Here is a 24,722-nt window from a genome sequence, read left to right as displayed (position 1 = left end):
GAGATATTGATCAAGCCATTCCACATTAGCATACACCTTATCTAATCTTTCCATAATTAATCCCTTATTTTTTTCCTATGATTTGACCACATAAATTTGGGCCCTTTGAAACCTAGGTCTAGTAATTTACAGTGACTTAGGCTCGCTATAATTTTTCTAGCTCTATTTTGGTTAACAGCTTTGCCTCCAACTTTTTCATCTGTCCTTGTAACATCATTAAAGTCTCCTCCCATTAGCCAAGCCCCATTATAATTATCAAATGGATTTTCTATATTTTGCCAAAAAATATCCCTATTTGTTTTGTTAGTACTAGCTTAAATAGAGCTAAATAGCCAAGATTTGTGGTTAGGTTATACCTCTATCATGGCATCAATTTCTTGATGTCTTCTTGTGAAGTTGTTCACGACAACTTTTTTGTGCTTCCATAGGATCACCATCCTTCCAGCTTGTCCCTCCACTGACACCTCTATCATTTCTGTAAAATTGAACTCTTTTAGGATGGATATATGAGTGGCTATCCTAGTTTCCAATGGGGTAACCATGCTAGGCTTGTGGGTATCTATAGTTTTCCTAAAGTTCCTTCTGGAGTTAGGATTATTAGCACCTCGGACATTCCAAATGACAAAGTTAATTGGTTGATTCATCGATAGGGGGTTGGGGTGGTTGTGACAGTTGTCCCTCGTTGCCATGGCAATGTTCCTCTTGTGGGATGGAACTAAGATGACCATATTTTTTCCTACTTTTGGATTATGTGGGGGCCTTATATCGGTTGAGCATTTAAACAGAGTCATTGGGCAACTGATGATGCATTTCTTGTCGAGCCATTCTTTGAAGATTATAATTTTTACCTCGTTTAGGCTTGAGAATGCCACCGTTGGTTCCCCCTATTGATGGATGTGTTCTTCCTCCTCCTCTGGATCTTGTTCTTGTTGTTGCATGTTCTCATGTGTCTGAGTTTGTTCTTCTGCTTGAACGGATGGATTTTGTTGTTTGACAGGAGGAGGTAGAGGTTGTTGCACATCCTAGCGGGTGAAGACAGGGTTCACCAGTGACATCTCTTCCGGGGCAAAGAATGGAAGGTTGAGAGGGATGTTTGGGGGAATTAAAGTGTGTGGATTCCCCGAAATATTCCACATGTCTTGCAAGTTGCTAGCAAGGTTTTGGTTCATTGATAGTGCCAATGGCTGCAAGATGTTGTTCATCCACATCGGCTGATGTAGTTGGTCATTGCTAGATACATGCCTTCTGAGATTAGTTGTGCCAAGTAGTTGGTATTCTGGATGATGGGGACTGAGTCCTGGCCATTGATCAGTAAGTTGAAGGATATTGCATGCCCCATTAAGCCCCACTCTATCCAAGAATATGGTTGATGGTTGGGGGGATTTAAATGATGTGCATAAATCACTGGTGAAGTAGGGATTTGTTGTGGTAGTGGAAGAAGATTTTACATTGGATATGGACAATGCAGACATTAGAGTTGAATTAGTCTGTATCTTCTCCGTAAGGTTAGTTGTGTGATGCATCTTAGATAAAAGAGTTGTCTAATATAGGAAGATTATGATCAACAGTTATGACTATTGATGGAGGAATAGGTATGATAGGCGAAGTAGGATCTATTTGAATGCAAGAAGAAGTTGGTTTCGTAGGGGATTTAACAAGATCTGGAGAAGATTTCATCTCCAACACTTGTTTACTTGGGTTTCCCAAGTGTTTTTTCCTAGAGTGGTCATTAGTTTGCACGCAGAATATATTAGGAGGATTTGTTAAGATATCATTATTATTAGGGTTTATTACGTGAGTAGAATTGCTGCTAACTTGAAGACCATTGGCCACTGTAGTGTTTATAGGATTTTTAAGGTCGGATTTATTAGTAGAGGTAATCATTGGAACATAGGAGTTAGGGGGTCTTTTGTAGTGACACGTTTTTTCCACTTGTCTGATGTTGGGGTGGTTTTGCATGAATGGAAGTAGTGGTATGTGTAATACCATTGTTTAGGGCTGAAAACATGTGCCTATTATCGTTTATGTGATCATTAGCACTCGTTTTGTAATTAGGGGGTTCCTGGGCATTATTAGTAATATTAGACGAATCTAACTGAAAATTACTAAGGATTTCATTTTTATCAAGATTAATAGGAAGGATAGAATTCTCGTCAACATATTTTAAATTTTGGGTATTGAGAAACTTACCTGTTGTCGCATAAAAAATCCTTACATTTATACCTGTTTCACTGAAGGACTTCCTTATTGGCAGCTCACATCGATCTGTGATTGGCTTCTTCTTTTTTGGGAAAGAAACTGTCTGCTATTCACTCGTAGTATTTGTTGTTGTAGGATTTGAATTTTGGCTACCCTTATTAGTTGTGGGCAGATTATGTAGGGTAGAGATAGAGCACTTTAAAGAAGAGTGACCTAGGCAGCCACATGATTTGCATAGGATATTATCACCATTGTATAAGATTGGTTGTTTATGCATCCCAATTTGTATGTAAGATTGGACAGTTTGTTCCAATGGGATTTATGCACATAACCTTGCATATCGACCTCTAATTGTAGAAGATGTACATGCATCAATTTTGAGTAACTTACCTATAGCATTTCCAATATTTGACAGGATAATTCCACCGTAAAATTCAGTTGGTAGTTGTGGCAATCTAATCTAGATAGCTGTGTAACTCTAAGTTGCATGTGTTGCTACAAAATTTGGTGTCCATTTTTGCACAGAGAGGAAGAAATCATTAATGAACCATGGTCCATTCTGTAGAGCTTTCCTTGCATTTTCTTCTTTGCTAAACTTTACTGTATAATAATCTTCACCAAGGTTTATTAGGGAGAAGTTCTCCGTCGGTCTCCAAAGATTTTGTATTTTTGCTTTTAGGTAGTGATGGAGTACTCTTTTTCCTATTAATTTGATTATCATTGAGAATTTCTATGGTTCGTAGATCCGTTGGATATCCTGATCAGATAGAACTATACTTTTTATCCTGGTTTCTTCTATCTTTTGTGAGCTTGGTGTAGTTGTAGTGTGAAGAACATCTATGGAAATAGGTGAAGGGAGGTTTTCACTTTGATTTTCATGGGGAGGTTGGATTTTCCCCAGAAGTTTATCCTTGTAAGAATTTACATGATCTGGCGAGTTGTATTGTGGGTGGATTATTGCAATATCTGGAGGTTTTAGTGGAATAGGTGTTCCTAAATTGCTGTTATTTTGGCTGAGGTTGGTCATGTTTGGGATTGTGAAAGTAGAGAGAAGGGAGACCTTCTCTCTCTAACTTCAACACCTCATGCGTGATTCATCTGATTATTCGCTTAGAGAATGAGAGAAGGGTTAGATTTTTTAATTCAAGGACAGGGGGACCGATTGGGCTTGGCAGGCGTGGGCTTGGATGGTTTTTGAAGGGAATTGGGCCATAAAAATTGGCCCATGTCCGAATTTAGACCCAAAAATAACCTTTCCCCCTTTTTCTTTCTTTTTTTTCTTTTCCCTTTGATTTTAAATTCTTGAACAAATTAATTAAAATCCTATATTAAAATCCAACTTAAATCTCATTAGCAAATTGATTCTATTTATCTATTAACAAATGCATAAAATAATTTGTTTGATTTTTTTTATGTATTAATTCTGACAATTATAGAGAAAAACTCCTAAATTTCATTAAAAGTATTTTTGGTCTATTTTTAGGAGTTATTTCCATGCGGAGCAAAAATTAGGTGCTCTCACAACCTACTACCAAGTCGTCCTATCTATTCAAGTTCCTCCTAAATTACCTTCAAATTGATACCTCTCCTCGTCATAACACCTCAATCCTCAACTCAGAATCATCACACGAGACCCAAGCATAGAACCACACCACCTAAGGCTCATAAGCCGTTGAATACTTTCTTAAATATCCCCAAAAGTACCATATTCAAAATACTTACCCTAAAAGACTTTCTGCGAATTTAAAGTCATTACCTTCCTGATACTGATATGTAGAATCCATAATGATATAGAAATGCCACAAGTCTTGACACCTTCCAATGTAAACCTTAGTTTCTAGCCAATACACATCATGAAGATCCCCAATTGTTACATATAAATCTTGACTCTATTAGAACCATTCTCGAGAGTCAACCACTCTACTCAGGTCTCAATTAAACTGATCAAACAAACCGAACAACATGTGCCCCATTAGCAGTCCAACACCCTAAAAAGTAACCCCACCATAGTGCAACCAAATAAATTCCTGCTTCATTCACATTACATCATTCACCAATAACAATTTGAGTCATTTCGTGATTCTCACACACCCAAAAAGCATAACGCGCACACACCCAAAAAGCATAACGCAACCCTTATCCAAAATTTTCTTTACTCGAGTCATCCTCGATTTCAATTCCTATAAGCCACAACTGATTCACCAATATACCTCAAACTGAAACCAATACAACACATAACCCTACAATCAACTGATCAATTGCAAACTCCCCCTCTTGGCTCAAAGCCATAGATCAAAACATACAATAACTCACGATACCCATACTTTATTACTTCCATATTGCCATAGTGAGATTCAGCTAAATCCTTCATAAAATCACGCAACACAACCCGTCTAATACCTCAAATCATTTGCAAATCTCGCATTCACCCTCGTAACAGTCAAGCCCGCTCTTATAAGCGATCCCAACTCAAATTGCAACACATATAACTCACTGGTAAAAGAGAACTCGCTACAAAATAACATAGGGATCACACAACCCTTAGGGCACCCCGCAGGTGATAACCTACCTGCTTCGCCTCAAACTAACATATCCTTATACCCTTCCACAGTCATAAACATCATGCAATCACTTGCTCTTCCTTAGTCCGAACTCATATCACAGCATGAAAATCTACTTCACTCCTCAACTAAACAACACGAAAAGGTCCTTCAACACACCCATAACTCGAGACTATACGTCAAATCAAGATGGAAACCAAGTACCAAATAGTTCTTTATACTCCTCAAACAGCCCTTCTCATCACATTCAAACCATAAGAACACATCTCGCAGTCACATTATCCTCATCACGTAGCTATCCAGCCATCAATTCCACTATTAAAGACACGAACATATAAATCCATAAGCACGTGTCACACAATCAACACCTTAGTGTTCAAGCTACAGTCAAAACCCGGCCTCAAGTCCTCTAGACTGGCCCAACATCACACTCAGAAATCACATCTCACACCTCATCCAGGGAATCACAAGCCGCTGATGCATAGCTGATACCGAGCGCTCATGTGCACACACGAATGCGTGGAAGGAATTCAAGGAGTTACGCTTCAAGCTGAATCAATATCGCATGATAAGAATTCAAGAATGTGGAATTTCCTAAAGGTTCTGCAGCCTCTCGAAGATAAGTACAGACGTCTCAGTACCGATCCACAAGACTTTACTAAACCTGCTCATGACTCATGAGGCCTATGTAACCTAGGCTCTAATACCAACTTGTCATGACCCAAGCTACCATGTCGTGATGGCGCCTAACGTGGTGCTATGCAAGCTGACTCTTTACCAAAAACAACAGGATATTTTATTTTCAAAGATAAATTCACACTATTTAATAATTGAACTTCATAAAGAAAATCTGAATAATGAAAGTGCTGAAAGAAAAGATCAACATCGGGGGTGTCACTATCATGAGCATCTACTACAGCCGTCTGACAATATCAAGACTAACATAGTCTGGAAATAACTGAATACAATTAAGGGAAGATAAAGAGGGAGGAAAGTAGGGCTTTGATTGCCAGGCACCTACCTTTCTAACTCTGATGGATCCGCAACTGAATAATCAACACTCGCTACTGTGTCTACAAATGCCTGGATCTACATACAAGGTGTAAGGAGTAATGTGAGTACACCAACTCAGTAAGTAACCAAAGAAAATAAAGGATGAGAAGTAGTGATGAGCAATAAAGCATATAAAGTTCATATCATGAAATCTTAGTAAAAATACAACAGGCTTTTAAAAGCAGAGTTTGAATCAAATCATATCATTTAAACTCAGTTTCAGTAAAATCATTTGAAGATATTTTTGACAGTTCTCAAACAGCGACTCAATGCAACAGTGAGCAAAAACAATGAAATCATAAACAGCCCATCGGCAAAACATCACTCATATACAGCCCCTCGGGAAAACCTCACAGTCACTCTATACAGCTCTTCGGGCATACCTCACCATCACTCATATACAGCTCCTCGGGAAAAATATCACTCAGTAGGTACCTGCACTCACTGGGGGTGTGCAGACTCCGGAGGGGCTCCTTCAGCCCAAGCGCTATAAGAAACCACCTCGTGGCATAAATCAATCAGGCCATTGGCCTCACTCAATCATGAATTAGTAACAATATGTTGCGGCGTGCAGCCCGATCCCATAAATATCCTCACAAATTAGACCATCGGTCTGACTCAGTCATAAAACCTCTCAAGCCAATTGGGCTCTCAGTAAAAACAAGGTACTAAACCCCAAAACAACATTTATATGCATCAAAACAGAGCAATAAAGACTAAGTTATGAAATCAATAAGTATAACATGACTGAGTATAGATTTTCAATCAAAAATAGTAAGAGGATAGTAAGAAAAAGGCCCCCGGGGTCCAAACTGTTGATACCCAATTTTCCTATATTATTTTTCAAAATGCATATATATCTTCAAAACTATGCATTAGCATCAAATGGTATATTTCCATAATTTCTACATTTTTAAATGAATTTATCCTAGTATTTTATTTATGTAAACAATTAAAAAATTGCATCACAAATGATTTCATAACATTTCCTGATTTAATTTTACTATTTATAGTCATATTAAGTTTAAATTATTTTACAAATGGCCAGATTTACAATTTTTGGTTATAATTGTAACAACTTTGCAATTATAGCCCAAGCATACATTATTGCATTATTGTACCAGAAAATGGTCCATTGTATTTTTAAAATATCGAATAATTATTTCTATGCATGAAATTTATTTTTATAATTTGTTGTTTATTTTATAAATTAAGTTTTACTCAATTATCTAGGTATTTAATAAATAGCCCCTTTTGTTTTCAGACTTAACCCAAAAGACCAGCTCAAAACACCTTTTAAAATTAGCCCAATCCCTTTAGGCCAAATACACACCTACCCGACCCAATACCCCCCATTCATTCCTGACCGTTGATCATTTAGATCAACGGTCCATATTCTTCTTTCCTTAATTAAACCTAGACCTAACCCTCCCCCCCCCAAACCCTCTCATTCACTCCTCTCACCCGCCGTCATCACTCCCTCTTTTCTCAACTCTCTCGACCCAGCCCTAGTTCTAAACTCCATTACCGGCATATATCTCAATCATTGATGTTTCCACGTCTTCTCCGGCCGGTTCTGGCATTCTACGCACCATGGCTCTTTGACTTCTTAGATCCTTGAGATGATCTCAAGGAACCCTACCGTTTCTGGTTTGAAACCTTGCTTGTTAGCATGTCTCAGACCATTTTCTCGACTGTGAGTAAGAATTTCCTTTTGTTTTGTTACGAATCTATAGTCTCTTGACCTATTCTCGTATTTCTACTACTTTTCACCAGGCTGATACAATATGGGGAACTGCAAAAGAAGAATCTTTAGCTCGGATGAGGAATTTGTTCCTAGAGGATGAGGATATGGATTGCAGAGCGATAATTGAGGAGGAGGAGGAAGAATGACTTACAATTCAGACTGTGTAAAAGGGAGTTGTTCTCAGGAATCGGACCGCCACACCATTCGGGGCCCGCCAAGTCCCTAGCTAGCTTCGCATTTAGCCTAATTTACTTCTATAGTCATGCTAGGCATTTAAGATATTTCAGTAATTTTGTTTTAAAAAAGGCAATTTGTTTCAAAATAATTGCTCGATTCATCGGGCCATATTTGTTTTTGATATTTTCGAATTTACAATGCATTGCCATTTATTATTCATTATTATCTTTCACATTTTTCTTTCTGCAGTATTATTATTACTTTTCCTGATGAACCGGTGACTGTGACATGTAATGAGATAATACAACATAAGGATAGTGACTCAGAAGAAGAGGATAAAATACCTGAGGAAGTTGTCAGTGAGATTGAGAACTTTGAGAACAAGACTAAGTCCAACCTGGACGAAACCAAAGCAGTAAATTTGGGAGACACCGAAACCGTCAAAGAGACTCGCATAAGCATTCACTTATCAGCGACAGAGAAGGAGGAGTACATATGTTTCTTGAAGGAGTATGAGCATATCTTTGCATTGTCATATGATGACATGACTGGTTTGAGCATATCCATAGTGGCTCACAAATTGCCTACCAATCCAATGTGTCCTCCGGTGAAGCAAAACTTGGAAAATTTAAACCAAACATGAGCCTAAAAATCAGGGAGGAAGTTACTAAGCAGATCAAAACCAAAGTCCTCAGGGTAGTTAAGTACCCAGCCTGGCTAGCGAACATTGTACCAGTTCCGAAGAAAGATGGGAAAGAGTATGTGTTGACTATCGAGACTTAAATAGAGCAAGTCCTAAGGACGACTTCCCACTGTCAAATATATACATCCTGATCGACAATTGTGCCAAGCATGAGCTCGAATCCTTTGTAGATTGCTTCGCGGGTTATCACTGGATCTAGATATATGAAGAAGACACATAGAAAACAACTTTTATTACACCATGGGGGGTGTACTGCTACAAGATGATGTCATTTGGTCTAAAGAATATTGGGGCCACTTACATGAGATCCATGATAACCATCTTCCATGATATGATACACAAAGAAATAGAGGTGTATGTTGAAGACATCATTATCAAATCCAAGAGGGCCACAGATCACATAGCAGATTTGAGAAAGTTTTTTGACAGGCTAAGGAAGCACAACCTAAAACTGAACACCGCAAAGTGTGCATTCGGGGTATCCGCAGGAAAATTATTGGGATTCATTGTCAGTCGCCGAGGAAACAAGTTAGACATGTCCAAAGTAAAGGCTATTCAAGAGCTACCACCACCAAAAATCAAGAAGGACGTGATGAGCTTCTTGGGACGTCTCAACTATATCAGTTACTTCATAGCACAATCCACAGTCTTATGTGAACCTATATTCAAGATATTGAGGAAAGATGCTTAAACAAGTTGGATAGAAGATTGTCAGAAGGCTTTCGATAAAATCAAAGAGTACTTATCCACACCGCCAGTCCTGGTCCCACCGGAACCTGGGCGACCTTTGCTACTCTATCTATCTATAATAGAGGGAGCTTTCGGATGTGTTTTGGGACAACATGACAAGGCAAGAAGAAAGGAGCAAGCCATATACTACTTGAGTAAGAAGTTCACACCTTACAAAGCATGATATTCTCTATTGGAGCGTACTTGCTGCTCTTTTACTCGGACGGCTCAGAAATTGAGGCATTACTTCTATGCCTATACCACATACCTCATATCCAGGATAGACCCTCTAAAGTACATCTTTCAGAAGCCCATGCCGATTGGAAAGTTAGCCAAGTGGCAGATACTATTAAGTGAGTTTGATATCGTTTATGTAACTTAGAAGGCGGTCAAAGGACAAGCATTGGTAGACCATCTTGCTGAACATTCTGTTGGAGGGGAATATGAACCTTTGAAAACGTATTTTCCTGATGAAGAAGTATCATTCGTAGGAGAAGACATTGCTGAGGCTTGCGACGGTTGGAGAATGTTCTTTGATAGGGATGCAAATTTCAAATGAGTGGGTATTGGAGCAGTCTTGGTATCGGAAACTGGCCAACATTATCTGGTATCTGCTAAACTCAGATTTCCCAGCACCAATAACATGGCAGAGTAAGAAGCATGCATACTAGGTCTCAACATGGAAATCAACATGAATATTCAGGAGCTGCTGGTAATCGGTGATTCAGATTTGCTTGTGCACCAGGTACAAGAAGAATGGGCCACCAAGAATTCCAAGATATTGCCATATCTACACCATGTACAGGAATTGAGAAAGAGGTTCACGAAGATAGAGTTTCGACATGTTCCCAGAATTCAGAACGAGTTTACTGATGCATTGGCCACTTTGTAATCCATGATACAACATCCAGACAAGAATTTCATTGATCCCATCCTAGTAAGGATCTATATCCAGCCAGCATATTGTGCCCATGTTGAAGAAGAAACAAATGGGAAGCCTTGGTTTCATGATATCAAAGAATATTTGGCAAAAGGAGAATATTCGGAGCATGCAAATCATACTCAGACGCGTAAGTTTCGGAGGTTGTCCAACAATTTCTTCCATATTAGAGGAAACTTGTACAGAAGAACTCTTGATTTCGGATTTCTAAGGTGTGTCGATGCAAAAGAAGCTTCTAAGCTACTTGAGGAGATACATGTTGGGACCTGCAGCCTGCATATGAATGGTTTTGTCTTGGCAAAAAAGATACTTAGGGCCGGTTATTTTTGGATGACCATGGAGACAGATTATGTCCAGTATGTCTGGAAATGCTACCAATGTCAAGTACATGCCGACATGATACAAGTGCCACCAAATGAGCTCAATGCAACAAGCTCACCTTGGCCATTCGCCGCCTGGGGAATAGATGTCATTAGTCCAATTGAGCCCACTACCTCAAATGGGCATCGGTTCATCTTGGTAGCTATTGATTACTTACTTACTAAATGGGTCGAAGCAGCATCTTACAAGGCAGTAACTAAGAAAATCATAGCAGATTTTGCCCGCGATCGGATTGTTTGCCGGTTTGGAGTTCCAGAATAAATCATCACTAACAATGCCTCCAATCTCAATAGTGATCTGATGAAGACCATGTGTGAAACTTTCAAAATCAAGCACAAAAACTCCACAGCATACAGACCTCAGAAGAATGGAGCTATAGAAGCAGCCAACAAGAACATCAAGAAGATACTAAGGAATATGGTAGAAAACCACAAACAATGGCATGAGAAGTTACCCTTTGCCCTGTTGGGGTACCGCACTACACTCTGCATATCAACTGGGGCAACTCCCTACTTTTAGGTTTATCGTACCGAAGCTGTCATCCCAGCCGAGGTAGAGATTCCTTCTTTAAGGATCATATAGGAAGCCGAAGACAGTTTGCACCAGGACAGTTGGTACTGAAGAAGATCTTCCAGCATCAAGATGAAGCCAAATGGAAATTATCTCGCAACTGGCAAGGTTCTTACATGGTTCATCAGGTGCTAACATGAGGAGCACTCATACTTGCAGAAATGGACGGAGAAGTCTGGCCAAAACCAATCAATTCAGACGCAGTCAAGAGATATTATGTTTATACAGTTTACATTTCTTCATCTAATGTAATTGAACTACGCTTGCCCTGATTCCCGTTTAAGAGGAGATACGTAGGCAGCCCTATGGGTTCGGTCATACCATAATAAAATTTTCATTTCCCCCCAGAACCAGAAATTGGGGCAGAATTTTGAGGAGGACCCTCAAAATTCTGAAGCAAATCCAGAAGACGCCATCATATGCCAGATAGTCAGAAAATTGGTTAAGAAACTAGGGCAGAATTTTGAGAAGGATTCTCAAAATTCTGAAAAAGGTCCAACAAGTTTCGTCACTCGCAAAAGGCTGAAGGATCATTTACTAAACTGGTGCAGAATTTTGAGAAGGACCCTCAAAATTCTAATACAAGAAAGCCATGATGTCTTTGAAACATGTTACAGTCATCAGTTCATCTAAACTACTTGATATTTCACTATGATTCCTGAAAAAACTCTATTTTCATCAATAATTGCATATTTTTGAAAACTCAGGGAAAATCAAATAAGGCCTCCAGAACGGAGGAGCAAAGCCAGCAGACAAAGCCACGAACCAACCTCCCCTTACAAAACTTACAATTTTTTTAGCGCAGGCACATCTGACGTAACAGTAGCATTCGCAAATATATACACGCAGCAAAACCACTATTAATCGGGCCACCAAACACCAAATATATCTCCAGCTAATAAATACTCTACTCCTATTTGCCAACTTTTCACTGCATAAGGCTAAGCATTGCCTTCCATTTGCATAGGACTAAGACCTGTCCCGAATTATGCATAAGGCTAAGCCCTGCCTCCATATCTGCATAAGGCTAAGCTCTACCTTCCACCTGCATGGGACTAAGCCCTGTCTCACATCTTGCATAAGATTAAGCTCTGTCTCCATCTGCATGAGGCTAAGCCCTGCCTCCATATTTGCATAAGGCTAAGCTTTGCCTTCTATCTGCATGGGACAAAGCCATGTCCTGCATCTGCATGAGGCTAACCCCTGCCTCCATATTTGCATAAGGCTAAGCTCTACCTTCCACCTGCATGGGACTAAGCCATGTCCCGCATCTTGCATGAGGCTTAGCTCTGTCTCCATCTGCATGAGGCTAAGCCTTGCCTCCATATTTGCAAAAGGCTAAGCTCTGCCTTCCACCTGTATGGACTAAGCCCTGTCCCGCATCATGCATGAAACTAAGCTCTGTCTCCATCTACATGAGGCTAAGCCCTACCTCCATATTTGTATAAGGCTAAGCTCTGCCTTCCATCTGCATTGGACAAAGCCGTGTCCCGCATCTACATGAAGCTAAGCCCTGCCTCCATTTTGCATAAGGCTAAGCATTGCCTTCTATTTGCATGGGACTAAACCTTGTCCCGAATTGTGCATGAGGCTAAGCCCTGCCTCCATATCTGTGTAAGGCTAAGCACTGCCTTCTCTCTATATGAGACTAATCTCTATCTCCATCTACATGAGGCTAAGTATTGCCTCCATATTCACATAAGTCTAAGCATTGCCTTCTCATGGGACTATGCATTGTCCTTCCTTGCATAAATGTTGCTCTATTCCGACACTATCTATGTGCTCCTCTTTCGGGCTAGCTCTGCCCTCAACCTCACAAGACTAAGCCTTGTCTTGTTGATTTTAACATCATATTATTGCATCTCATGGGCTAAAACATCGCCAACTTGTCCAAAGGCGTCATTGTCTAAAGACATCATCCTCATAGCCAGAAGATACCATGTAATGGACTGAGAATCTCTCAATCTTGCACATCATTATTCAAAGGCGTCATGTTTCAGAGGCACCATTTTCATGGCCCGAGAACATTATTTCATGGCCTGCGAATCTCATATCTCACAATTCATGGCCTAGGACATCATAGTCTAAGGACGTCATCTGCACCGTTCAAAGACAATTTTTTCATGGTCCAAAGGAAATTTGTATCACGTTAAAATCCTTGCAGTAATCTATATACTTGAACGCATTGGGTTTTAAGTTTTGTAGGTAATCCAGGAGGTAACCATTTTCCAAACAGGAGCAGTCTTCGCCCTGATTTCCGCTCATACCATTTTCACTTTGCCATCCATAACCAATTCCCATCAATCACCTACCTTGCTCTGTGATGTCCTGATATTTGCCCTATAATACTTCCGTTACACCCCAAGCTCACAACCATAACTCCATCCGACATTATCCACCACAAAGAACCTTTGCTCAAACTAGCTACCATTCTCATAACAACTCTATCGGCTTCATTCACCGGTAGGTCCAAAACTACACATGGCCTGATTCCTGTAAAGACAGGGACATGTAGGTAGCTCAGAAACTAGAGTGCAACCTAAATCCCTCAAACCATCTCGCCTGATCAAAATGGGCCATCATATCTTTACCCGACAACTCTTTCATCCTTCTCGGGTAAAGAGGGGCAGCTATTGCTACCCAATTTTTCCTAAATTATTTTTCAAAATGCATATATTTATCTTCAAAACTGTGCATTAGCATTAAATGATATTTTTCCATAATTTCTACATTTTTAAATTAATTTATACAAGTATTTTATTTATGTAAACAATTACAAAGTTGTATCACAAATGACTTCATAACATTTCGGGATTTAATTGTACTATTTATAGTCATATTAAGTTTAAATTATTTCACAAATGGTCAGATTTACAATTTTTGGTTATAATTATAATAATTTTGCAATTATAGCCCAAGCATACATTATTGTATTATTTTACCATAAAATGGTCCATTGTATTTTTAAAATTTTGAATAATTATTTCTATGCATGAAAATTATTTTTATAATTTATTATTTATTTTATAAATTAATTTTTACTCAATTATCTGGGTATTTAAGAAATAACCCCTTTTGTTTTCAGGCATAACCCAAAAGACCAGCCCAAAATCTCTTTTAAAATTAGCCTAATCTCTTTAGGCCCAAATACACACCTGCCCGACCCAATACCCCCCATTCAATCCTTGTCGTTGATCATTCAGATCAATGGTCCATATTCTCCTTCCCTTAATTAAACCTAGACCTACCCCCCCCCAAACCCTCTCATTCACACCTCTCCCCTGTCGTCATCACTCCCCTCTTATCTCAACTCTCTCGATCCAACCTTAGTTCTAAATACCATCATTGGCATATATCTCAATCCTGTGATGTTCCATGTCTTCTCCGGCTGGTCCTGGCTTTCTACACACCATGGCTCTTTGACTTCTTAGATCCTTGAGATGATCTCAAGGAACCCTACCGGTTCTGGTTTGAAACCTTGCTTGTTAGCTTGTCTCATGCCATTTTCTCGACTGTGAGTAAGAATTTCCTTCTGTTTTGTTACGAATCTATGGTCTCTTGACCTATTCTCGCATCTCTATTACTTTTCTAAAAACCTTAGTCTATTACCTTCGATCCTTCTCAGATCTGTATAGATCTGAGCTAAATCAGACACTATTACCTGTTCTTCTTTGAGAATTTCTTATTTTAGCTGATTATTCCGACTTTTTCCCAAACTAGGGTTCATCCCAAGTTACTTTTCATAGGTTTTTCTGACTCCTAAGTGTTTGATTAATTAATTTTCGTCTTCGTAACTGATTTGTGCAAAAAATACTTAAACCTTAGTTGATTTGTGTTATACTCTGATTTTCTAACCTTTGCTTCGATTTTGAGTCTTTCTGTGTTACTAATCGTATTAATTTACTCTATAATTTTGACTTACACATTTTGTCTTTGTCAAATCCATTATTCTGTGGTTTTTCCCTAATTAATCTCTATTAGGGTTCGAATCTGTTTCTCCGGCTATTTTTATATTTTTGTGAGGTTTTACTTAGCCTAATTTCTGTTTATGGAAGTTGAGTATTTCTTTCCGGAAATTAGTATTATTTTGAAAGTTTTGGCTAATTGATTTACTCTACTAGAGATCTGTATGCATAAATCTTGTGTGTTTCCTTGTTTATGACCTTAATTGGTCATCCCTGCCTTATTTGATTGCCCATATAATTGTGGATTCTTACTAATTCCTTTACATGGTATGATTGAGATTCTTTCCTTAATTAGACCCTTGTTATTACCATTTGATCAATTACCCCTAATTAAGGGGTCTATTCTGAACTCCTTTATGTGATTGGATTCTGTGATCCTATGATTTCCCTAATTGACTGAATGCTGATTCATTTACCTTATTTTGGTTTCCTCCTAAACTGTTATATATACACTCTTGTTTTACCTCTCAACGCACAAATACTCAGTTTAGAATACACACACACACACATACACTCAAACTCTCTCTTCTCTCTCTGCTACTTGTGCTAACTATTGGTCTAGCCTACTGAAAGCCAAGGCTATACAGTGGCATTATACTTGCTTTACATTCTGCACTTTGCCTCTTTAAACTGGTATGTCCCTAAATCAATTCTGAAAGTCAAACTTTGTTAGTTACATGTCTATAAATCTATTCCTGCACTAGTTCAATTGGCTATGTATTCAATTTCTCTTCCTATTTACCACTTTATTCAGCATGTCTAAATTCTGTCTTCTCTTGTTCAAACGTGTAATCAGCATGTCTAGGTCTCACTTTCTTGTTGGATACTTGGCCAGCATATTTATTAGTCTCTGTTTACTCCTTTCAATTTGTGTGATTATGTTAGTAACTTAGTCTCCTAATGTACTTGATTAACCCTAATTGTATGGCTAATCTTGTCCAATGCACCCATGTCTTCTACATGACTATTCCTACACTCTGCCTCTATGTCTTAATTGCCTATTATCATGACTAACCTGTTAGGTCTCTGAATCTGTAGACTCCTAATTATTCTGTGCATTTGTCATCCATATACTTCCCCCTTGTACCCTGATCATGTGTTCCTAATGTGAGCTCTATATGTTCCCCAGCCCCATGACCCTTGTTTGTAGAACTACCTGTTAAATGGTTGTGATTCTGGGCATTCCAAGTCTGTGTGATTGTATGTTGAATATTTGTTCTTCTCAGAATTGATTTCAAAAACGGTTTTCCACTCTTAGTAGTTTCTCAAAACTGTTTCTATTCCTGAAAATCTTTTCACTCCTGAAAGTAATCTCTACACTATTTTTACTAAGTGTTTTCTAAACTATTTCAAGCACTCTCACTTTACTCTTAGACTATTAAGTTCTGCCTCTCTAGTGTGTGTACTTCCTAGGAATCCATGAGATTCCTCTAAACTTTGGCACATTGGGGCTGGCCCTTTCACACTGCAGATAACCAGTTCTCTATTTTAAGAAAGGGTCTTGGTGTGAGCACTACCCGAGATCCCTGAGGTCCTTAGGGAACTTTGACACACTAGGACACATCATTGGTTATGAGACTCTTGACATTTGAGAGTGTTTTGAAGGCCTGGCATCCCCAGGTTTACTTTGGGCCTAATTCAGGCTCCCTATAGTATAGTTTATATTTATTTATGTAATTCATTCACTATTGGTCTGTAATAATGATCTTTGTAAATAGATGTTAGGAAAATTAATAAAAGGGAACGGGGTTCTTATATGATTTTTTTAGGGAAATCGGGTAGAAATCATGCCCTTAGGATCACTATGCTTACTTGCATTAGAAATCATGCCTTGGGTTTATTATGTTTACTTGCTTTAGAAACTATGCTTTTAGGATTGCTTGGCATACTAGAATAATATGTTATAGGCTCATCACCTCATTTGTTACAAAATTCTGCTTCTACATGATCATGATCACCTAGAAATTCTGTTATTAAATCACTACTATAATCCTGCTTAACAAAACGTCTATTCATCATGTGCATTAGAGATCCTGTCCTAGGACTGTTATTGCATTCGCTTTAAAACCATGTCTACATCGCATAAATCAATAACTATCCTGTTTAAGAAACCAATCTCAATACCTAGATATCACGTTCTAGGATTTAATGTATGTAAACCAACTCTGTAATGTTCAGCACCAAGACCATCATGCCTATAGGACTTAATATGTTCCAAATCTGTTTGTTTTAAATTGATCTGGTTTGCATTTAGACAGTATGTTTATTGGGTATATCCGCCTAGGCAAGCTTGCAGGTAATTAAAATCTTATAAAAACTGGAAACTATGATGTGCTTATTTGTGAACTACCCAGATTCAACAGATCCTAAAATCAATAGGCAAACTGATTAGGTCTTTAACACTTTTGCCTTAACTCAGCATTGCATATTCTCTGCTTGTCATGTTCACCTAGATATCTTGTCATTAAGATTCCTTTCAAATGTCTAAAACACTGCTGTCTGAGACGTGCATTTGCTTGCTCTGTTTGTGGAGGTAAAATGTGAGCCCCTTTAATTGTTCTTTACTTGATAGTCCTAATTGTTTTGGTTGTCGCCTAGATTTTTCTCTTTTAAGTACGTTACGATAGTCTAGAACTGCCTAAATTATAGGTCGTAAATACCTCCAGGTCCACAAGAAAGGGACGGGTAATGCACGCATAGGATACATCTCAAGGTTGCTAGAACGCTTTAGGCTATGACCAAGGGGAGGGTAATTGGGTAGTAAAGGATATGATGACATGTGCGCTAATGCCACGTGTAACCCCTCTATTTGAGAAAGGCTTACCGAATATTATATAGATGTGATCCTATAGGCTAACAAACATAGGACCTCCCTCACCTTATTTACATATGCGTGCTTAGACTGCCTATCTGTTAAACTTCCTTTATTTGCATATGCTTAGACTGTCTATCTGTTAAACTTCCTTTATTTGCATATGTGTGATTAGACTGTCTATCTGTTAAATGACTAATTCATATAATTGAGTTCAGCCGAGACACACCATTGTGGACCGTGAGGGGTGCCTAACACCTTCCCATCAAGGTTATTTCGAGCCCTTAACCAATATCTGGTAATGCAAACTAGTTATATGAGTTAATTGCTCAAGGTGCCTTAACGCACCTTAATCCGTTAGGTGGCAACTCTTCAAATACCTAATTCCCAAAAGTAAATGAGTTGTTCCCAATGAATGTCGAAACCCGGACTCCGCGAGAAAAAAGGGGGCGCGACACAAACAGCTCTGGCACAAGGCCTAAACATGGCATTCAACCCAATTTATAGAAACTCTTACTAAACCACATAAGTATCATATAGTTTCAACCAAATACGTGACTTTATAGTTGCTACGGGACGGACCAAGTCACAATGCCCAATAGTGCACACCCACACGCCCACCACCTAGCATGTGCGTCACATCAAAATATTAAAACGATACAAAATTTGGTGTTTCATACCCTTAAGATTAGATTTACAATCATTACTTACCTCAAACCTTTACTCCGCGATGCTCTTGACCCTCGATTCGGCCTCCAATTGCTTCGAATCTATTCACAACTAGAACAATACCATCAATATGTGATAAGGTAATGAATTCCATAAGAAAAACTATCAAATTAGGCACAAATCCCGAAATCCTCTCAAACCCGGCCCCCGGGCCCACGTCTCGGAATCCAGAAAAATCACAAAACTGAAATTCCATTCTGTTGGCCCAAGAAGTTTTGAAGAATGACAAATGAACTCAGTCATGGATCAGGTCCATCTTGTGAAGCACTATCATGATCAACCTACACATGTGAGATGCACGTGAATGAGATAAGTCCTACTTATCAAGCAGCAATATCTCCTGATCTGATCGAAAAAGTTGCATATTCGATAAGGGGAAAAAGTCCCTTATATGAAGAGAACACAATCCGGATAAAGAGAGTGTTAGAGTTTGATATCTTCAAGGACTCAACTATGATAAAAGATCAGAAATTGAGTCCCAATCAAACTCTGATTTCTAACCTATTAAATGACATTGATTGTTCTCTTTTATAGGTATTGCACAAACGCAGAAGTTAAACAAAATTGAAAGCAAAAGAGAAAGGCAATTTTGCAAGCAATTTGTGTGAGATTTGAGTGTGCACTCCTGAAGCTACTTGAACGAGATAGAAGAACCAGTTCCATTGTGTTTTTTCTTATTCTAGTTCAATTGTAGTAGGTAGTTTATAATTGTACCTTTCAGCTTTCATAGAAGCAATTGTATTAGGTACTTTGAGTGTTCAAGTTATAAGTTAACTTGAAGTTGTCGCAACAATTAAGGTTGTGTGCCACAACGGGATTAGAGTTAATCCTTAAGTTTACAAAGTGTTTTTGTAAATGGTGTTTTGGCTCAATGATTTTAGTGGAAGTTTGGGAAAATCCTACTGAGTAGTAGGTCGTGGTTTTTTCACCTTTTAAGCCAGGTGTTTTCCAAGTAAAAATCTATATGTTCTTTATTTTATGTACTCTTTATTCCGCAAACAGTAGTAGTTAGAATACCTAGAAGAACCAGGTTCTTCTAGAGCAAAAAGTGGGTACCACACAAATCACCCCCTCGTGTGTGGTATTGACGTTTAGAATATCAATTGATATCAGAGCGGGTTATCCTTGAAGAGGCTAACACCTTAGGAAAAGATCAACATGAGTGCACCATCTGGGAATTGGGAAGGGCAATCCACTGCTAGGCCTCCACTTTTCAATGGTCACTACTATTCGTGGTGTAAGAACATGATGAGGGATCACATCATAGGAGAAGACTATGAACTCTGGGACATAGTCACTAATGGTCCTCTAACAACTAATAAGAAGAATGTTGAAGGAGTGGATGTGCCAAAGACAAGAGCTGACTGTACAGTTGAAGACCTGAAGAAGTGGGAGAAGAATGCCAAGGCCAAAAAATGTCTTGTGTGTGGACTAGGTCCCCATGAGTATAGTAGAATTCAAAGATGTACCACTGCTAAGGAAATCTGGACACTTTGCAAGTGGCTCGTGAAGGAACACCTCAGGTGAAGAGGTCCAGAGGAACACTGTTGTATTCTTAGTATGAGAATTTCACCATGAAGGAAGGAGAAACCATACAAGAGATGTGTACAAGGTTCACCACACTGACAAATAAACTTAAGTCTCTTGGAAGGATTATTCTTGAAGAAGACACAGTTGAGAAGATTTTGACAAGGGTCATGCTAGTCTCTTGGGAAAGCAAAATCACTGTTATTCAGGAATCAAAGAACATTGCTACCCTAAAGCTAGATAAACTAATTAGAAACCTTACTGCCTATGAACTGAGAAAGCAAACCATGAAAATGGATGAACCAAAGAAGGAAAGAAGTTTGGCTCTCAGAATTGCTGAAGGTTCAGAACTAGAGGATGATGAAATGGCTATGATCAAAGCGATTTCAAAAAGTAACTGATGAGAGGAAAGGGTTCTTCAAGAGGTACAACATTTAACAAACCAAGGGCTCCTGAGAAACAGACCAATGAGGGTTGATACAAGTGTGGTAAGGCTGATCACATGATCAAGAATTGCCCTCAATACGAAATTGAGTGGAAGAAGGAAAGGGCTTAACAAAGGAACAGGAAGAAGGAACAGGTTCAACTAAAAAGGAACAAAGGATCAACAAAGGCTATGGTTGCTGTCTGGGGAGATACACCAGATGAGGACTCAGAAGATGAAGCTGGAGATGAATAAGCACTTATGGCCATCGGAGAATCTGATGATGAACAAGAGGTAAGTATTCTTTATCTCAAAGACAAGATTAAATTCCTATCTAAAGAAAGGCTGTCTGAGCTACTGCTAGACTTCGTTGATGAGTCTGAGATAATTAACAATGAGAATGAAAAGCTGTCTAGGGAATGTATGATCCTAAAAGCCAAGTGCAAAAATCTAGAGTCTTGGGCTAATGAGGGTGAAAGTGAAAATACTGAGTTGAAGAACCAGGTTCTTGAACTTGACACTAGTGTCCTAGAACTTAGGTCTGAGAACTTAAAACTGAAACTAGGAACAGGAAAGAATAAAGCTGATCACACACATCTCACCCTAGAAGAAAACTTAGGAAAAATGAAGGATGAGCTGTACAGGAAAGATGAGCAGAAAAGAGTATTAAAAGAAGATCTAGGGAAGGTAAAACATGAACTTGACAGAACTTGCAAATGGAACAAGGCTTCTGATGCACTCTCTTGGCTACAAGAACATCACAGTAGCAACAAAAGAGGACTTGGTTATGGGACTTAAGCACCTAAGTGGGATCCTAAAAGCAAGTACATCACTCTTCCTGAGAACAAAATTTGCACACAATGTGGCAAGACTGTCCATTAAAAAAATGAATGTAATGCAAAAGAAAAGGCCAGTCAAAATAACAAAACTTTTGTTCAAGAAAAAAGTAGGTTGCCTGGGTGGTCTAGAAGGAATCTGATTTATCCCTTTGCCCATAGAAAGGGACCCAAACTAGTTTGAGTTCCTAAGACTAACCCCTGATTTCTTTTTGCAGGTCCAAGTGAAGGGAAGCAACCAAATATGGTACATGGATAGTGGCTTCTCAAAACACATGACTGGAAGTAAGAACCAGTTCCTTTCACTTGAGGAATTAAGGGGAGGCAATGTCTCCTTTGGAAATGGGAATAAAGGTGAGATCATTGGGGTTGGAAAGGTTGGTAAGACAGACTCTCACTCCATTGAGAATGTCTACTTGATAGATAGCTTGAAATACAGCCTGATCAGTGTGTCACAACTATGTGACAGAGGTAACCTTGTAGCATTCACCTCTACTAAATGCTTTGTGATTAACCTTACCACTGACAAGATTGTTTTGCAGGGAAAAAGAGTTAACAATATTTACATTATAGATTTGTCTATACTCTCAGAAAATGAACTAACCTACCTAAGTGTGCTGGATAATGATCCCCTCTTGTGGCACAAAAGACTTGGTCATGCCAGTCTGAATCAGCTAAACATATTGGTTTCTAAGGACTTGGTGATAGGGTTACCCAACATCAAATTCAAATAAGACAAAGATTGTGAGGCCTATGCAAGGGGGAAGGAGGTAAGATCATCTTTCAAAAGCAAGAAAATGGTAAGCACAACCAAGTCGTTGGAACTGGTCCATATGGATCTCTGTGGTCCAATGAGAACCATGAGTAGATGAGGAAAGAAATATGTATTTGTACTTGTTGATGATTATTCTAGATTTACCTGGGTACTATTTCTAACATCTAAAGATGAAGTATTTGACATGTTCATTGTCTTTGGTAGAAAAACTCAGAAATAATTAGGAAATCAACTTGCATCAATCAGGTCTGATCATGGAACTGAATTTGAAAATGCTAAGTTTGCTGAATTTTGTGATGAAAATGGTATAGTTCATAACTTCTCTGCCTCTAGGACCCCTCAACAAAATGGAGTAGTTGAAAGAAAGAACAGTTCTCTTGAAGACATGGCTAGGACTATGCTTCTTTCTAGTAAACTGCCTCATAGCTTCTGGGCAGAGACTGTAAACACTGCATGTTACATTATCAATAGATGTATGACTAGACCTCTTGTACAGAAGATTCCCTATGAGTTACTTAAAGGGAGAAAACCAAATATATCCCATCTTAGGGCATTTGGATGCAAGTGCTTTATGCACAATAATGGAAAAGACTCCCTATGTAAGTTTGATCCCAGAAGTGATGAGGGAGTATTCTTGGGATATTCTTCACATAGCAAAGCATATAAAGTGTTAAATAAAAGAAATTTATATGTAGAAGAAAGTATACATGTAGTGTTTGATGAAACTAACATTCTTTTGAGAGACAGGAACATGAAGATGAAGCCATTGGATTGGTAAAGGATTTGACTGAAGCCTCGGCACAAGTCAAAGTGGCACCAAAAGAAGGAACGGGTGATGGAACAGGTTCTTCCATCCAGGGCAACCTGACAAGGGGAACTGATCAAAGAGGAATTAAAATAAATCCCCTAAAAGAACCTGTTCATGACCCTGTTCCTCAGCAACGGAACATGGGAGAAACATATAGCAGAAACCAGTTGGTTGTGAAACCTCACAAGTATCAAAGTTCTCATCCTATTGAGAACATTATCACTGATCCAACATCTGGAGTCAAAACTAGATCACAATTAAAGAATCTGTGTGCTTTGATGCCTTTTTTATCTCTTATTGAACCTAAAATATTGTTGAGGCTTTGCAGGATGCAGATTAGGTGAATTCAATGCAAGATAAACTCAATCAATTTGAGAGAAGTCAAGTTTGGCATTTAGTTCCAAGACCCAAGGACAGATCAGTTATTGGTACAAAATGGGTCTTCAGAAACAAACTTGATGAAGATGGAATAGTTACAAGAAACAAGGCAAGATTGGTGGTCCAAGGTTACAACCAAGAGGAGGGCATAGATTATGATGAGACTTTTGCTCCAATTGCAAGACTAGAGGCAATCAGACACCTCATAGCCTTTGCAGCACACATGGAATTCACTCTTCATCAGATGGATGTCAAAAGTGCCTTCCTGAATAGCTACCTGAAAGAAGAAGTGTTTGTAAAACAACCTCCAGGGTTTGAGAGAAAAGAATGTCCTGAGCATGTGTACAAGTTAGACAAGGCTCTCTATGGACTCAAGCAGGCCCCAAGAGCATGGTATGAACGACTGTCCAAATTCCTACTGGAGCATGGTTACAAAAGGGGTAAAATTGACAGTACCTTATTCTTAAGGGAAAAAGGTAAAAATCTCCTTGTGGTACAAATATATGTTGATGACATAATCTTTGGGGCCACCACTGACAAGCTAAGTAAGGACTTTGCAAAATTAATGCGGAGTGAGTTTGAAATGAGTATGATGGGTGAGCTTAACTTCTTCTTAGTCTTAAAGATCAAACAAAGTCCTAATGGAACCATGATCCATCAGCAGAAGTATGCAAAAAAGCTTATCAAAAAGTTTAAAGTGGAAAAATCAAAAGAAATAGACAAACCCATTTCAACTGCAACTAAATTAGACATTGATGAACCTGGTTCATCAGTTGATCAAAAGTTGTATAGGGGTATGATTGGTTCACTCTTGTATCTTACTGCAAGCAGACCTGACATTGTTTTCAGTGTAGGGCTTTGTGCTTGTTTTCAGGCAAATCTAAAAGAGTCTCACTTGACTGCTGTTAAGAGGATACTAAGATATCTAAAAGGCACCACCAATCTGTGTCTTTGGTACCCCAAAGGTAGTAATTTCAATCTAGTAAGATATGTTGATGTTGATTATGCAGGTTTCCTAATAGATAGAAAGAGCACCAAAGGTATGGCTCACTTTCTTGGTTCATGTCTTGTATCCTGGGCTACTAAAAAGCAAAATTCAGTGGCTTTATCCACTGCTGAGGCTGAATATATTGCTGCTGCATCTTGTTGTGCTCAATTGTTATGATCAAACAGCAACTGGTAGATTTTGGCATTGAAGTTGGTTGCATTCCTATATTCTGTGATAACACTAGTGCTATAAGTATGACAAAGAACCTTGTTCATCATAAGAGGACTAAGCACATAGATGTTAGACACCACTTCTTAAGAGATAACTATGAGAAATGATTGATCTCCATAGAATTTTGTGCTACTGATAAGCAAATTGCTGACATCTTCACTAAAGCACTGAGTAGAGAAAACTTTGAAA

The 24,722-nt window shown here is 38.7% G+C and overlaps 1 protein-coding gene across 1 annotated transcript; it reads left to right on the top strand.

The window, feature by feature from the left end:
• Window positions 1-23,963: 23,963 nt before the first annotated feature.
• LOC138879407 (secreted RxLR effector protein 161-like) lies at window positions 23,964-24,479 on the top strand. The gene has a single exon (XM_070159017.1). It carries the CDS (start codon window positions 23,964-23,966, stop codon window positions 24,477-24,479), a length of 516 nt encoding a protein of 171 aa, XP_070015118.1.
• The last annotated feature ends 243 nt before the right edge of the window (window positions 24,480-24,722 follow it).

The sequence above is a fragment of the Nicotiana sylvestris genome, chromosome 10 (genome assembly GCF_000393655.2).
Source record: "Nicotiana sylvestris chromosome 10, ASM39365v2, whole genome shotgun sequence".
In the NCBI taxonomy this organism is placed as follows: Eukaryota; Viridiplantae; Streptophyta; class Magnoliopsida; order Solanales; family Solanaceae; genus Nicotiana; species Nicotiana sylvestris.
The sequence above is the reverse complement of the archived record's forward strand: the minus strand, read 5'-3'. Positions and strand labels throughout refer to the sequence as shown.